The sequence below is a fragment of the Alligator sinensis genome, unplaced genomic scaffold (assembly GCF_000455745.1).
Source record: "Alligator sinensis unplaced genomic scaffold, ASM45574v1 scaffold93_2, whole genome shotgun sequence".
Lineage (NCBI taxonomy): Eukaryota > Metazoa > Chordata > Crocodylia > Alligatoridae > Alligator > Alligator sinensis.
Genome location: NW_005841854.1, coordinates 5,403,969 through 5,420,446, shown reverse-complemented (window position 1 = coordinate 5,420,446; position 16,478 = coordinate 5,403,969). Strand labels below are relative to the sequence as shown.

At 40.4% G+C, this 16,478-nt stretch overlaps 1 protein-coding gene across 3 annotated transcripts in view; it reads right to left on the bottom strand.

Annotated features, from left to right (window-relative positions):
- Nucleotides 1-1,745: 1,745 nt before the first annotated feature.
- CHRM3 (cholinergic receptor muscarinic 3) overlaps nt 1,746-16,478 on the bottom strand; it is a 505,262-nt gene continuing 490,529 nt past the window's right edge. For all 3 annotated transcript variants that reach the window (XM_025213771.1, XM_006016366.2, XM_006016365.2), the window contains one exon: nt 1,746-4,485. In XM_025213771.1, coding sequence (XP_025069556.1) covers nt 2,662-4,470 — 1,809 coding nt within the window. In that variant the 5' untranslated portion in view covers nt 4,471-4,485 and the 3' untranslated portion in view covers nt 1,746-2,661. The remainder of the gene's footprint in view (nt 4,486-16,478) is intronic.

Here is a 16,478-nt window from a genome sequence, read left to right as displayed (position 1 = left end):
TTTTCAAGCCTGTTCACACATCAAAAACCAGATTGTTTATTTTTTCTCTGAAAACAATCCAAAGGTTTTAACTCTTCCTATCATGTAAACAATGCCGACAGTTGTTTTCAGAAGAAGCTTAGCTGTGTTAAAAAAATATTTTCCACGTAACAATATGCCATAGATTCTCTTGCTGAACTCTAGTTTCCGTCCTGGCTCTCACATTTTGTGTATGGAGGGCACTATTTAGATATCAGAAGATAACAATATGGCAACATCTATATATCTATATATCTAGATATATAGATATATATATGTTAAAACATTAGGTCAACTTGAGTAACAAAATGAATTTTAGATACTCATTTCTTTGTGTCTCAGTTCTGTAGAATAAAGTTCTGTAATTTTCTATGAATATTAGAAGACACACTAGGGGCTCTTAAAATAAATCTTTGGTTGTATGTGCCTAAAAGAGCTGATTCATCAGTTATTGTCTTCTCCGCCATTAAATGTGACTGTCACATACAGCTCAAAATCTACTTTTTCTTAGTTTTTATTAAAGCTAAAGCATAGCTTGCAAACTTTGTTTTAGATTGGCATTTTAATAGAACTCATACAAAGAAAGGACCAATGTATGTCAGGAATATGAACACTTGGTTTAGTGCCATAAAATCTTGATATAGTCTATTCATTGCTCAAGCACACCTTTATAAATCACTTTAAAAGGATACTACAGTTGAAGACTGAAGAGCAATACTTATCAACATTAAATAAACATTTGGTGAAATATGTATAAATATTTCTTCATATAAACATAACACAAAATTAAATAGTTCAGATACACAGACACCATTTAATATACTTCCACTATTGTCAAAATCATCTGTAAACACCATCTCACACTGAATACAAAAGCAGCTTTTACACTGGTTCTGTGTTCACAACACTGATGCCCCTTTAAAAAGGAAGGGGTTTCTTTTCTTATTTTTATATTTTATTTTCAGCAAAATAAGACTGCGAGCAAAAAAAAAAAAAAAAAGTTTTGGTCAGCTCAAAGGATAATACAAAATACAAATTTGTCTTTCAACATGTAACTAAATCAGATTTGGAACAATATGTAAAAGTACAGTTCTTTCCTCAGGGGATCTCTGACTTTTATAAAGTACACACTGTTTGGTGTAGATCACATCATAAATACCAGGAAACACTGGTCATGTCTAAGCTATAAATATTAAAGCCCTTTTAAAATTTTTCTTTATCAGAAAGTGCCAGGTTTTAAGTTGGTGATTGCCACTATTTTTTGTTACATGGAATAACCCAGGGTTGAACATAATTGGATGCATTTATCTTGATAATGTTTAAAACAGATTGTGAAAAAAAACATGTTTGAATCAATGTCCTTCAGTTTCAAAACAGTCCAAGATTTCTTCTACACAAACCTCTTGCATCTGGAGGTGATGCTAACAGTCTGTACAAGCGCAAGGCCCCCTCTAAGTTTGTATGAAATAGAGAAAATCACAAGTCCCTGCACTTTAAATACAGCCATTCAGTCTGGGAAAACTATGAATCCCTGAATCCCATGCTCTCTACCTTGAGTTTAGTAGCTAGGCTTCGCTACCTACAATTCTTCTGGTGAGGTATGAGTGCTTGGACTCAGATGCAGCACTGTATACACCTACCTGTAGTTTTATCAGGCTGTATCTCTGTATTAAAGTTTAGGTTGATATGTGCACATGGGAAAATTCTGTACTGAGCTCACAGTGCAGTTCAGCCAGCTCCATTCCAAATCTCTGTGAATTGCACTGGGTTTTAAAGAGAAATTAGAATGACAAGTAGAAAATAATGAAATAAATCTACACTTGGAGAATAATTTGCCAAATAATTTATTTCACTCATATACCACAATGATGGGAGCCATGTAAAGACCTACACTGATAAATCACTTCTTTCCTGGTATATGTCTGTGTGTGTCTAAATATATATTATGTGACTGTGAGTGTACATTGTGTACTCTCTCTCACGTGTACACACATACATACACGTGAACACACACGCGTGCGCGCACACACACACACACACACACACACAACATGAGCTGCAAAAATAGGTACTGAATAAGGTTTAAGACTCAGGGCTACAATTAACAATACACCGAAAGAGGAGAACACAAGGAAGCTCAACCAGGACAACAAGAAGTAGTTTTGCAACCTATACAGTGTTTTAAATAATTTCATACTCATGTTTAGCTTGCTGTGTCCAGATGTGACTTAACTTGAAACTTGTTGGATTCCTTGGAAAACAGTTGGTCTAGCTAGATGTGCTTACCTGAGATCCCAGAGTTGATTACAATCAAAAACCTGGGCAGATCAGTAATGAGTTTATAATTGCTATACAACTTGTAACATTGTAGGAAAACTTTATTAAGTCTTTCATTTCCTTAATAAAAACCTTGAAGTGTATTTGTTTTTGCTGAATTCAGATTTGATTTTCATACTAAACTGGATTTATTAAAAGGAAACATAAGCTGGCAGCTGCTTTCATGTTTTTCATGATGATCAAACATTTTCATCAGCACTCTGGAACCGCCCTCCCTCCCAAATCCATTCTCCCTTTGCTGTCGATATATATATATATACACACACACATATATCTATATTTTTTCATTTGTTAAAAAATACTATTCTATGAAGCCTCCCGAGGGATCCGCTTATGAAAAATGACTGACTGCCTCTGCTGATACTGCTGTTTGCGTCGTTTCCGTTTGTCACACTGGCACAGCAGTAACATCTTGAAGGTGGTTCTGAAAGTTTTGTTACACAGTGCGTAGCACATAGGGTTCACTGTGCTGTTGATGTAACAAAGCCAATACCCCAGGTTCCAAAATGTCTTTGGGATACAGTCCTCACAAAAGGTGTTCACCAGAACCATGATATTATATGGGGTCCAGGTGATAATGAAGGCAAACAAAATGGCACTGAGTGTCTGTGCTGCTTTCTTCTCTTTAATAAGTGACATTCGTTTTCGCTTGGTGATCTGACTTCTGGTCTTCAAGGCAAACTTTTTTGCCAGAGTGGCTTCCTTAAACGACAGAGGCAGGGCTGCAGGTGTCGTAGCCACAGATGAAATGCCATCAGCAGTCTTGTTTGTTTCTGCTACTGACCCTGGTTGAACTGGAAGCTTAGAAAAACTCTTCTGGAAAATCCCCTCATCCTCCACACTCTTCTGAGCATGCAGCTTTTTATGTTTCCTCTCCTTTGATTCAGTGTCAGACTTCTGTAGTTCATCCCCTGACACGTGCAAATCTTCTGAGGAGGGTAGCTTTGTGGAGTTGAGGATGGCACTGTGACCAGGAAGCTTCAGCACAATGGAATAAATGGCTCTCGTCTCCGAGGCAATGTCTTCTTCATCAGAGGAGGCAGAGTTTTCAAGAGAGGCGGCAGCGTCATTGTTGTTCCAGCTGTCACTACTGCTGTGCTCCTGATCCCCTGGATCTGCGCTGGGTTTCCAGCTCTTTGCTGTGAGCCAGAAGTGGCAGCGTCTGAATTTCCTTCTGTTGGAGTGCTTCAGGCTTTGCTGCTGCAGCTCATAGCTGCTGCAGCTTCTGGAACTGCCGGTTTGGTGGACAAACTGCACTGCCTCTGCTTCGGTGCCAGAGGCTTGTAGCCCTGCTAACTCTTTGGTGCGCTTCTCTGTCTCCTTGTAGATCCTCCAGTACAAAATACTCATAATGGTGACCGGCAAATAAAAGGCAGCTATGGCGGTGCCAAAAGTGATGATAGGTACACTTAAAAACTGGATAAAACATTCATTGGGAGGCACAGTCCTTTTCCCAACAAAATACTGCCAGAACAAGATGGCAGGGGCCCAAAGAATGAATGAGATGACCCATGCTAAGCCAATCATCACTCCAGCCCTTTTTGTTGTTCGTTTAGCTCTGTATGTAAGTGGCCTAGTGATGGAAAAATACCTGTCAAAACTTATGACAAGGAGATTCATGACAGAGGCATTGCTGGCTACATAGTCAATGGAGAGCCAAAGATCGCAGGCCAAGTTCCCCAAAGCCCATTGGCCCATGATGATATATGTGGTGGAAAGGTTCATGGAAATAACACCAATGATCAAATCGGCACAAGCAAGGCTGAGCAGGAAATAATTGTTGACTGTTTTCAGTTGTTTGTTAACTTTAAATGCTGCAATCACTAGAATGTTTCCTATGATTGTCACCAGTGCCAAGATACCAGTGAGAAAAGCAATCAAAACTACTTGCCACACAGTATGTCCGCCAAGAGGGTCTTTGCCTGTTTCATTAAGGGATGCATTGGTTGCTTCTACAGAGGTGAAGGGGAAACTCTCGTTTTTTTGAGTGAAGTCATAGCTGCCAGTGAATAATGTTGTATCATCAACAGGTCCTGGTCCTTGGGTATCTCTGTTCCAGAAGGAGCTCACATTTGAAACCAAGGGGGAGATTGTACTGTTATTGTGCATGATCATTGTGTCTCTGACAGTCTGTAGAAAAAGAAAAAGAAAACAGACAATGAATAAAGAGATCTTTTTTCTACCTAGTTTCTGTAACTAGGTAGCACTTCAGGAGACTATCAATTTAAACAAATACCATATACCAAATACATCACTGATCTCACTCAAGTTACATGATCAGTTAATATCAACTTTCCTTAATATCTCTGGATTGTTAATTAATTCCTAATGAACCAAAGCCAGAGGTGTACTCTACCATATGTGAATCTGAACTCATAACAAGAGCCAAATATCACTATCTTTATGAAAGATCAAAACAAACACTTACATCTTACCATACCATTACTTCGTGATGCTCAAAATCTGAACCAGACTGGAATTTTGCCAATTGATCTTCCATCTCTACTTGCCTTGTATAATATTACAAACAAATTATAATAATTATAAAATTATAATAATACTCCTGCTTTTCATTAAATAAACTAGAGTTACATGGGGCCCATATTAAAACTGGCTAAGTTTGGTGTCAGCCAGACATCCATGACTCATATTTTGGAAATGTACTATTTGTACACTCAGTTGTTCATTTTATATATGTACATGTATATTTGCAAACTTGGACCAAAAATTCTGTGGACCTAATAGTTTCATCATATCACTGGGCTAATACATTAAAGCTGATCTACTGAGTCAAGATAAAACACTCAGAAAGGGCACTTGCCTTTTCAGTGTGATCATTAACCATTTTATGAAAATGGGAAGGATTATGAAATTGATTCATGATCACACAAACAGTACACTTTTCCTAAGAACTTGCATAAAAAATCAAGGTCTCTCTTAAAATAATGATTTTCTCTCTCCTCACTTTATCAAGTTCTATGATCCCTGACTAGGGAGCTCACAAATGTAATTGTAAATAAATAAGTAAACGAATAAATGTTATCATAAAAACTCAAGTATTTTTTGTATAAGAAGCCTACATCTAAGAGTAGCAAAAATACCTTGTCTTTGTACTTTAGGTCAATCCACAGTTTATATATAATGGCTTAATATAATAGAGAGAGGTGGGGATCTGGGTACTTGGGAATGATAAGGAACCTAATTTTAACAGCCTAAATTATGCTTTAGCTTAAAGCATTTTGTACATTGTTACCAAGTCAAGTGGCAAGCTGGGTAAGTAGACTGATGCCTACTCCACTTAGAGTTAATAAAAAGAGCATATTCTGGGAACCAAAGGTGAATAAGTTCAATCCATTCAGTAAAAAAGCAGGGCTATAGTGACTGTGCTTTGTTCAAATCTGATCTAATACAATCAGATTTTAGTGCATTCATAATTATAGCACTGGGGTGTTCAATAGAATAATTAGAGAGGAAAAAATAAGTATTTCTACAATTGCTGCAATATTTAATGGCATGTCAGTCACAGCCAAGCATAATGTAACACATGCTATTATGTCAAGTCATACCATAATAAAAAAATATTCCAGGAAAAAAATCAGTAGAAAAATTATTTCAGGTAATACAAAGGGGGTGGGGAGAGCTACGATACTAGCAATTAGCATACAATGGGCATGTCTACATGGGATGCTGTGTCAGTGAAGTAATGAGCTCCAGTGATGTAGTTCATTGCTACAGCGATGTAGTGTCAGACACAAACCGTGATGCCGATGCTACAATCGCTATAGCAACAAGCTACAACACTGTAGCTCACCACTACGCTAAAAATAACCATGAGATACTGGGACCGCAGTGATGGTGGGTACTATGCAGTCATTTAGTACTTGCTAAGGCAAGTACTAAATGACTGCACAGTACCAAATGCGCAGTAAGAGGCGTGTGTAGACATGCCCTACATGTGTCTCTTATTTTATTATTATCATTATTATTAAAGTATCAAACAGTTTCACTAAAGCACAAAAGGGAAGAATTTGATCTAGAAAAGATTAGATCATTCAATTTGTGGTAAATATAAGTTTTTATTGGTTTTAAAAATAAAATAAAGTAGCTTTCCATAACATGACATTATTTGCCATGTTATATATTATATTAGACTCTACCATTCATGCCATGTTTGTAGTACTCTAAAAACTAAGGATAAATGAAATTTTTCAGACTATAAAATGCTTTTTAAAATGACATTTCTTAGATTTTTTTTATTGAAAACTCAGATGAGATTCAGAAAGGACAAATGCAAAGTTCTGTACTTGGGACAGAATACTTGGATACAATCTGGGAAATGAGTGGCTTCACTGCAGTACTGCAGAGAAGGACCTGGGGGTTACAGTAGACCATAAGCTGAATATGAGCCAACAGTGTGATCATATTACAAAAAAACAAAACAAAAAACAAGCCCCCCGCCAAAAACAACCCAACAGCATATTGGGTTGTATTAATAGAAGTGTCACCTGAAAATCAATGGAGGCAATTCCTCCACTGTATTCAGCCTCATCTGGCAAGGCTTCATCTGGAGTATTGTGTCCAGTTTGGGGCCATACACTTCAAGAAAGATATGGACAGTTCAGAAAGAGTCCAGTAGCAGGCGGGGGAGATGTGATTATGGTTCTGGGAAGCAAGATTTATGAGGAAAGACTAAAAGAACTAGGGTTATTTAGTGTGAAGAAAAAAACACTGAAGAGGGATTTGATAACAGTCTTCAAAAACTTGAAGGGAATTATAAAGAGGATGGAGAGGGCCTTTTCTCTGAGGCTCTAGAGGACAGAACAATGGACAATGGTTTCAAGATGCAATAGGGGAAATATAGGTTGGAGACTAGGAAGAACTTTCTGACTATGAGAGTAATCAAGCATGGGAAAAAACTACCTAGAGAAATTGTGGAATTTCCATCCTTGGAAGTTTTCAAGAAGAGATTAGACAAACCCTTGGCCAGAATGGTTTAGTCAAGAATGACCCTACCCTGAGCCAGGGACTGGATTAGATGACCTTGTGAGATCCCTTCCAGCTCTAGTTGCCTATGATAATTGATAACTTATACTAAATATAATATACTGTAGCAGTAGCACCACTTTTTAAATAAATATCTGACATTCTGGGAAGTTATGGCAGAAGCTCAACATTTTAGGTTTTCATATAATACTATATAGATTATATGATTCAGAGCCAAATTATGAGAAATTTCTGAGAGGGAACAGTACAAGCATTCAGCTTGCAGCCTCACAGTCCTGAGCAGGAGAATGGAGTGGTTGGGAAAGACTCCCCACGCCTTCCCCAGACCCGGGTCATCAGAGTCTGAGGAAATGCGGGGAGCCTTGTCATGCTGCTCGGCTCCCTCCCTCTGTTCTGGGGAGCAGGCAGGGAACAGCATGTGGCTGCACCTTCACTTCACTCCTGGTCTGCAGGAGTGGAGCAAAGGGGCAAAGGCTCACACTCTGGGAAAGGCACAGGGGAAGCTGCTGCTCAATTCCTGATCACAGAGTTGTCAAATGTACAGGCATTCATTCTTGTAAGGGAAACTCTCTTGCAGGGGAGATCTTCCAGGTGTTACCCTGGAGGATCTTTCTCCCATAGGGGGGCATGTTTCCTCTGGGCGAAACTGAATAATAGATGTACATTCCTAATTTCTACCAGGAAATTGGTGGTTTCCCTGTTAAAGACATACTGCCTGTATGGATAATAGATTCTGCTGAGAAGCTAGCTTCATAGCGTTGTTGTATGTTGACTCTGGAATGAGAGCTATTGTGTTAGCAGTTAGCCTAGGCTATTTTTGCAAATTACTGCATGGGACTGTTCTTCCGAAATTATATTCTCCCTCTACTTTGAAGGAATGGTGATGAGGCCACCTTCTGGTTTAGCTAGATCACATCATGTGCCTGTGTGAAGAAAAATTATGGTTGTATGATCCGTTGTTAACTGAGTATCAGCAGTGATATTGCTATCCGTCAGATACATTATTGGATCAATAGAAAACATGCTGTTGAAGTGTTAAAATTGGGAATGAAAGATATCTTTTTTTACAGTTCACACATATGATGAGGTTAACCTAGACCAGTACAAGATAGATTTTAATTGGCTACACTTGCCAACTGCATGTCAGATATGATTAATGTTAGAGAAAGCAGAGTTTTCTTCACTGACATTAAGGAACAGAGGACAGAATGAAAGAAAAAGGGGGAAAAACACCCTCTACAGTAAAGCTCTACAAGGGTGACATCCATCATTTAGGTTGCTGATTGTGAAGCTTCAAACACTAGTCCATAACTTGGATTATATTATTAAAAAAACAGTTTAAACTCAAGCGGAATGTAAAGTCCTTCAGAAGGAATTAGCTGAAGAAACAGACCAAGGTATCCCAGGAAATAAAACTCTCAGAGCAGGGACAGGTGTGAAAAATATATTCCCTAGGAATTAATAACAATAATATGTCTTGCTTTGATAGGGCTTTACATTTCCAGAGCATAGCACAAACCTCAAATAACTGAAGTGATAACCTCTGTGGAAAAGGATAGCAAAGCTACTAAAGAAGAGCTATATAACAAGCCCTGGCATAACCCAATATTCATATACTGTATCATACCCTGGTAAACAAGGTGACAGTTACGGATTACGTTACAGCAGGTACTACAAATTACTGCCAATTGCTATGAATTTTCACTCCACATGAAGCTGCTGTTGTTTCAGTTAATAGCTCATGTATAGGCCTAGACATTTACATTTCAACTTATGTTGACCATAGAGATAGCTGAAGTTGCAACTGCAACAAAGAAATGTTTTGGAAATGTCTAGACTCCAGAGACTAATACTTAAGGCACTCTTCTAAAAGACAGGAGGCTTTAGTTCAGATCCACTGTCTTCCTGAATCAGAGTATAGGTTTAAGTCAAGGTCTCCTACCTCTCAGGGGAGTGCCTTAATCACTAGACTATAGTCACTTTCACTTGCTCTTAATGAGCATTTGAGTGATTCATGAAGAGAAGAAGAGAGGCAACAGGGAAGATTCAGAGCACCCCATCTGACAGTGGTTAGGGAAGCATCATAGGAAATAAGTGTTGCACTTCAAATCCCCTAAAACAGGAAAACAGTCCTCTGGGGCTCTGGGGCCCCATATCCCTGTGGAGTGATGGATAAATGTTCATTTCCTGTTATATATTAAAAATGCCAAACAAAACTTTTATTTTCATTTGAATCACATCATTCCATTTTTTGTTTTTGTGATAAAAACAATCTATCTATGTATACACGGTGTTTGGATTCATCCAGGTACAATAAGTAGTAAGACCAGGGTGCCTGACACAGGCTCGCTGTTTCAAAAAGTGCCATAAAATCACTAACTTCCTCATGCCTAACACCATAGAGAACTAGAAAGGATCATCTCAGTCCAAAGGAATACACCTACAACAATGTCAGACAAGGTTTTTTGGGTAAATCTGATATCTTTTATTACACCAACTCAGATAGTTGGAAACATTCTTTGCAAGCTTTCAGGTAAAAATACCCTTCATCAGGCTGAGAAAGCATCTGCAGTTAGTGTGTGCTCTTCCTGGATGGAATGAGTAGTAAAGAAGCCAGAGGCTAGCATGCATGCAAGAAAGCCAATCACTGAAGATGTAAATTGGGGAGTCAGTGGGTGAGATACGGGTTGGGAGTGGGGTGGAAGGGTAATGAATGTAGCTGGTAAATAGTGGGGAGGTCCCTGGGGAGTCACATGTTAGGCAGGTTATAATGTGTCATAAATCCAATATCTATATTTAGTCCAAGATTTTTTGTATCCAGTAGGTTGATGAAGTGAAGTTTGCAGGCTCATCTGTGAAAGGTGTTTTGTAAATTCCCTTTGAGGATTAGAACTGAGAGATTGGAGAGAGAGTGGTTTTCTTGTGAGAAATGTGCCCCCACAGGTAAGTGGATATTCTTGTTTTTGATAGATATCCAGTGTGTGTTCATTCTGTAGCTGTTGTTTGGTCTTTCTTATGTATTTTCCATCAGCAAATTTGGCGCAGCTGCCTCCTCAGCCTGACAAAGGGTATATGTACCCAAAAGCATGCAAAGAAGAATGTTTCCAACTGCTTGAGTTGGCTCTGTTCCTGTCCACTCTGAGTCCAGCCCTGGGCCAGCCCACACACCAGAAAGAGGCTGGCACCACCCCTGTCAGGAGCGCACACCTCTGAGGGCTCAGCTGAGTGGGGCAGGCAGGGATTGCTGGTTACAGGGGGGGCTAAGGCAAATTTGGGCGTGGCTATAGCCTCCCCCCCCCACCATTGCCCCTAGCACTGCCCCTGCCTGCAGGGTATGGAGGCCCACCCCATAGACCCTTGGCAGCAGCAGCACAAAAATGGGAAGGGGTCCTTCCTCCCCCTCCCACCCACTGGAGCCCAGGCCACAATAAATCCTCCTCTGCCTAGCAGGACTGAAAACAAGACCTATCAAAGGGTGGATGAGCTCCCTGTGAGCCAACGGCCATCCATACCTGGAGAGGAGATGGGCACCACCAAGTCACTCTGCTGGAAGAATCACCAATGATGCATAGCAACTCACCTCAGAATGGAGGAGGGTCGTTATAGCATCTAAGGTGCCCCAATGGTTGCAGCAGCTTTAGGACTGACTTGACTTGAAGAAAAGAAAAAACCACCACCAAATGGAATGATCACAATCATTAATGGAAAGATGGTTTGAAAATATATTTTTCAAATCATAGAATTAGTCACCTTTTATAATAATTTTTCAGAAAGAAAAACGTGTTTGTGCCTCAACCATACAAAATTATTTCACTACTGATAATGTATTTTAGAAGGTAGCAAATGGGTGAAATTCCCATCCTGCAACATCAAGGCACAATATATTAAAATTGAAAATTGGATCTATAATGAAATACATTGTCCCGTCCCTTTTATGTGTTCACAGAACCACCAAGCTTGGCTGTATGATATTTGGCTAAGTGTCTTTACCAAACTTTTCAAAAGTGGCTACTTCTATTGTCTCAATTGACATTTAACTACCAAGCTGAGGAAGCTAAAGCACACATTCAGCTCCCAAAGGCACCAGTGATCACTTCTAAATATCCTGGTCTCATTTTCTTTGTTTACTATAAAAAAGGGCATGCTTAATCTTACCTATTCACAGATATGTTAGGAGGTGTAATGAATTATAGCATGCAAAGTACTATGAGATCTATGGATGCCAAGTTGTTGTTGCCAACAACTGTGGAATGGGGAGCAAATACTTTTATCCATTTTTCCTTTCTAAATTTTTCATTGGGTATCTTCTTGTATACCCCCTCTTGCCAAAACAGCTTTCCAAGTTTTTTTTTGTTGTTTTTTTTGGTTTTGGGGTTTTTTTTGCCAAATACCATTTATCTCTTTCAAACCGCTCCTAAAAGCTTATTTTTTGTCACAAGTTGTACACTCACTGACAGTCAAATATAATAGCAGTATCTACTGTAGTGATAAAAGTTGCAAGTTAGACACACTACCTAATTGAGAAGAGTTGGGAATTAGGGGATGGTCCCTGAGTTAGGGAGTAGGTAGGGAGTTACAGAAAAACAAAAGGCCTACAGAAGCTTGCCTACTACTCCACAATAAAAACTGTTGTTAGTTTTCCTCATGCCTGACTGTCTTTATTGAACCTAGAAATCATTATATCCACCATGTGCATTGGCTGACTGTTGATAGTATTTGTAGTTGCCTTTAGATCCTACATCCTTTCAAACTTGGATGCTATGTTCAGTGGGTGTCATTATAAAAGCAACAGCTAGAACAAATTACCATGCTATGGTACTTGAGATACCACAGCAGTCCAACAGCTGGGAAATGCCAATTTTTAATATTAACATCCATTCATATATAACAGAACATGAATATAAGAATGAATATGTGATAGCATCTTTCAGGGCATATCTGAAAACTGAACATGTTTCATTTTTTGACTGCAATTTAGAAATCCAAATTTATAGGTTTGGCCCCAAAAGTTTTGGCATTACAATCTAAGAATTTATCATTTATGAGTTGTATAATTCTGCTGCATATCTTTCTGAAATAATTTCTATAAATAATACATCTAAAACATAAAACATAATCCTTTTAAGCACATGGATTAAAAGATATTCATATTTCCTGTATAAAAGTGTAGAAGCACCTCCAGATGCTTAGAGAGTCATTCACTTCATAATTTTTAGAGCTTCAGAAAAATCCAGTCCTAAAATGCTTGAATATTATTTCAGTGATAATTTTCAGGAGTTTAGTGGCAAGCCTATATTATCCCAAATATCCTTGAAATGATTTGGGGCGCAGTCACTTGAAAATCATGTGTACCAGGAATATAATATTTACAGAATAGTGTATTACTTTACTAGACCCAGCAAATCCACAATAGCTGATGTATGTAAAATGATACATGGAAAAGTGAAGAGCAAATCCTTCGAAAACCTCATTTAAGGAAGTGCTCCTCTTTTGTTATAGATGTTAAAACTAATTAAGCTTTGTTAAATCAAAATGACACTCAACTAATCAAATCTCAAATATTAATTAACATGATGGAGTATAGTCTTATAATGACTTAGCACTCTCTACCTTTTTTACAATTTACTTTTCAAAGCATCCTTCCCACTCTGCACCATAAGCCTCACACAGAGCATGGAGAAACCATAAAATGCATTTTGAAAATGAGTCAGAAATACAGTGAAATTCTGCCAGTTTTACTAATTCAGATAATCCCACTGAGTTGAATGGGATAATCTGTATGAACGTAGAACCCATATTTGGCCTTTAGGGTTATGGGGCTTGATTGTTTACTTTTGTATGCAAGGCTAAGGAGTGAACTGAAAAAACAAAAACTTCCATGAAATAATGTAATTCACAGGATAGCTGAGCATTTATGTTTAAATCCATCCCTCCCCAGCCCAAGCAAAATCTCTCTGTTAGAAGATTGACTTTGTTTTCCTCAGTGTTGTTATTTGTCCAAATATAGCACCTAGGAGCCCTGCTAATAGACAGAGGACTCCGCTGTCCTAAGGGCTCTACAAATGCTCTGCTGTTCCTCCCTTGACAGGTCACTCAGCTTCACTTACCATTGGATATTTCAGAGTCCACTTAAAAAATGGAGTCACATGGAATGTAACTACTGGGCTTATTACCTTAACTGTTTTCCCTGGGTGCAAAAGATAAACACTTTACCATTAAAATGCATAATGCTGAATAAATATAGCAGAAATAAGCATCCTGTATAGGGCAAATAATTATTTCAAGGTTTCTAGGTGCATTTCTCTCATTTTTACTGAAAATGAAAACAATAATTTTGTTTGAGCTAATGTATATTATCAAACCTGTCATGGCATGTTAACAAAGAAAAATGCTCGTACAAGAAAATAAGTGCAGCTTTTATTTTTACTATGTTTGTCTAGCAATCCAATTGTAAATTGTATGAGAGTAATTTGACTACATTACTGTGAAGCATATTGGTTAGCAATTTTGGCAGGTATTTTAAATTGCTTATAAATATTTCATTTTCATTATTTTATCAGATCTAATTGATATCAGGGATATGTTCAACAAAGTTTGTTGAAAGTAATCCAGGAACTGATCATACTATACAGTAGCCGTGATATCCCAAATGGGGGTTGTATGAAAAACATGGAAACAAAACTGTAAGAAGAATTGAAAAGTGTACCTTGTTTTTGTTTAGCAGGCCTTGAAATGACCTTGCTTTCATTTTTTCACAACATTTTCTGATTATTTTAATCAAATGTCACATATTTTCTAAAAGATTAATAACATTGATTTATCAAAATGACCTTTTTCTGTAAAGGTGCTCTGTTCACTAAATAAAAACATTGGTAATTATTATGAAGGTAACTCTGGTTAAAAATCAGAAAATGTTACTAAAATGGAAAGTTTCAATCCTATCCCATTTTTTTTATTACAAGCTCATTATAAGAAGTCAATTGGGGGGGGGGGGACGACATATAAAAAATCTCCAGTACAAAAACCTGAAAGCAGGTTTATCTCAGTGGTGTAACTAAAGAAGGGTAGGGCAAAAGGGGTAGCTTGCCTGGGTGCTAACTTGGTGGGGAGGGCAAAAAAGAAGCCATTGACACTGGCAGCCATGTGGTTGCTATTGTTAACCAAAAGTTGCTGCCTCTGCTTTGCCCAGGGCACCTAGCCATGTTCCTACACTGCTGTTTCAACTGAAAACATTATCTTTGTGGCACATGGATAATGCCAGATGAATTGGAAGGGATGAGATTGGCCTCTGATCTCCCCTTTGCAGTTGGTGGGTTGTGGAGCAGGTAAAAAGGCAGAGAGCCCCAATGCTCTGGCAGGTCACCAGGTAGCCTTTTGTCACTTTTATTTTCCTCCTTCCTTACCTGCATTCAGCAAGGTGAAAAATTGTAATTCAGTTCCTCCAAAATGAAATATTGTATTTACTTGCATACCACATGCACCTTTCCCACCAATATCAGCCCTCCAAAATTGAGGTGTGTATCTTAAGTAGGGAAGCAGATGGTCCTTTGCTGGAAGAGCAGGGTGAAATTGAGCAGCTAGACAGGCACATCTACATCAGATGCTTAACTGCACAGTAGTGTAGTTTACTGCACAGTAAGTATGCACATCTATATGTGTGCATGCTTACTGTGCAGTAAAAATCCCTAACTGTTAGTAAATTTGACATCTGCACATGCAGGTATCAAATTTACTCACAAATAGTTACTGCACAGTAACACACGTGTAGACATGACTCAGGAGCAATTGTGCTCCCAGATCAGCCCTGCCACAAGAGGACAGGACTGAGGCTAGCCCCAGGACTGGGCTGGGAGCCTCTATTGCAGCCCCTGCACAAGTTCTTAAAAGCCTGCAGGTATTTTGAGCCCTGGGGCGCACACACAGGGAACCTGAGGGCACTCCAGGCCCCCTGGGCAGGCTGCAGGTCAGCTGCCCCAGCCTGCCAACTCCCTGGCATTGCAGCCTGGCACTACAGTGCTGTGCAGCTGCCAGGCCTGCAATGTCCAGGCCAGAAGGGTGCTGCAGGCTGCCAGCACCCAGGCCCAGCTGCAGACAGCTTCTGGCTTCCAGGGCCAGCTCCAGCTGCGCGCAGCCCATCCCCAGCAGCCTGTCCTGAACCTGCCCTGTTGTAGAGGTAACAGTTTTACTACTGCCCTTGCAAGAGTCTAGAGTAGGGGCAGGCAATTATTTTGGGCAGAGGGCCACTTATCCAGTTTTGGCAAACTGTCAAGGGCCGCATGGGTAGCCCCACCCCTTGACAGGTGCCCCGCTCCCTGGTCACCATCTTGACACCAATGTCCCAGGGCCAGCACCAATGGGGCCCAGAGCAGGGCTCAGGCTGACAGGGGTCTATGAAGCCAGGCTGGGTTGCATCAGCAGGGAAAGGGGGAGCTGGCTTGGCTCCATAGAGTCCCTGCTGGCTGGGACCCTGTACCCCTGCCACCCTACTCTGGGCCCTGCTGGCGCTGGCCCTGTGCTCCCATGCCTGCTTACACCCAGTGCCCCCCCCCAGCCCCATGGTACAGGGAGGGTGCACAGCTCTGACCCCCTGTTTGTTGGCAGGGAAGGGGCTGGTACAGAATGTGGGGAAAAGCGGCCCATTGCCCTCGTCCTCCCCATGGCCCACACTCCCTGCTTCAGCCACTTGCAGCTCATGCAGGGCTGTCCCAAGCAGGCACAGGCAGCCCCACATTGGCTGCAAGGGGCTGCTTCATGGAGCATCAGCCATGGGGTGGGGGCGGGGCTGGGGCCACTTTTCCCACATGCTCAGCAACAGCTTGTAACCTGGCCCCACGCCGGCTCTGGGCTTGTCTATCGGGGCTGCGCCCTGGCGGCGCCGCTGCGGCCCTCCCGCTTGCTGCGCGGGGCAGCATTTTCTGCTGCTGCCCGCCCAGAGCTTGTGCACTGGGCAGCCCAGAGGCGGCGGTGGCAGCCTTACCGCAGCTCTGGGTGTGCATCAGCAGCAAATGGTGCCCAGGGTGGCAAGAAGGTGACCCTGGAGCCGGCACAGGGCCCAAGCTGGCAGCGAACCATATTTTGCCCACCCCTGGTCTAGAGCCTAGCCTTGGGGCTATCCTGCA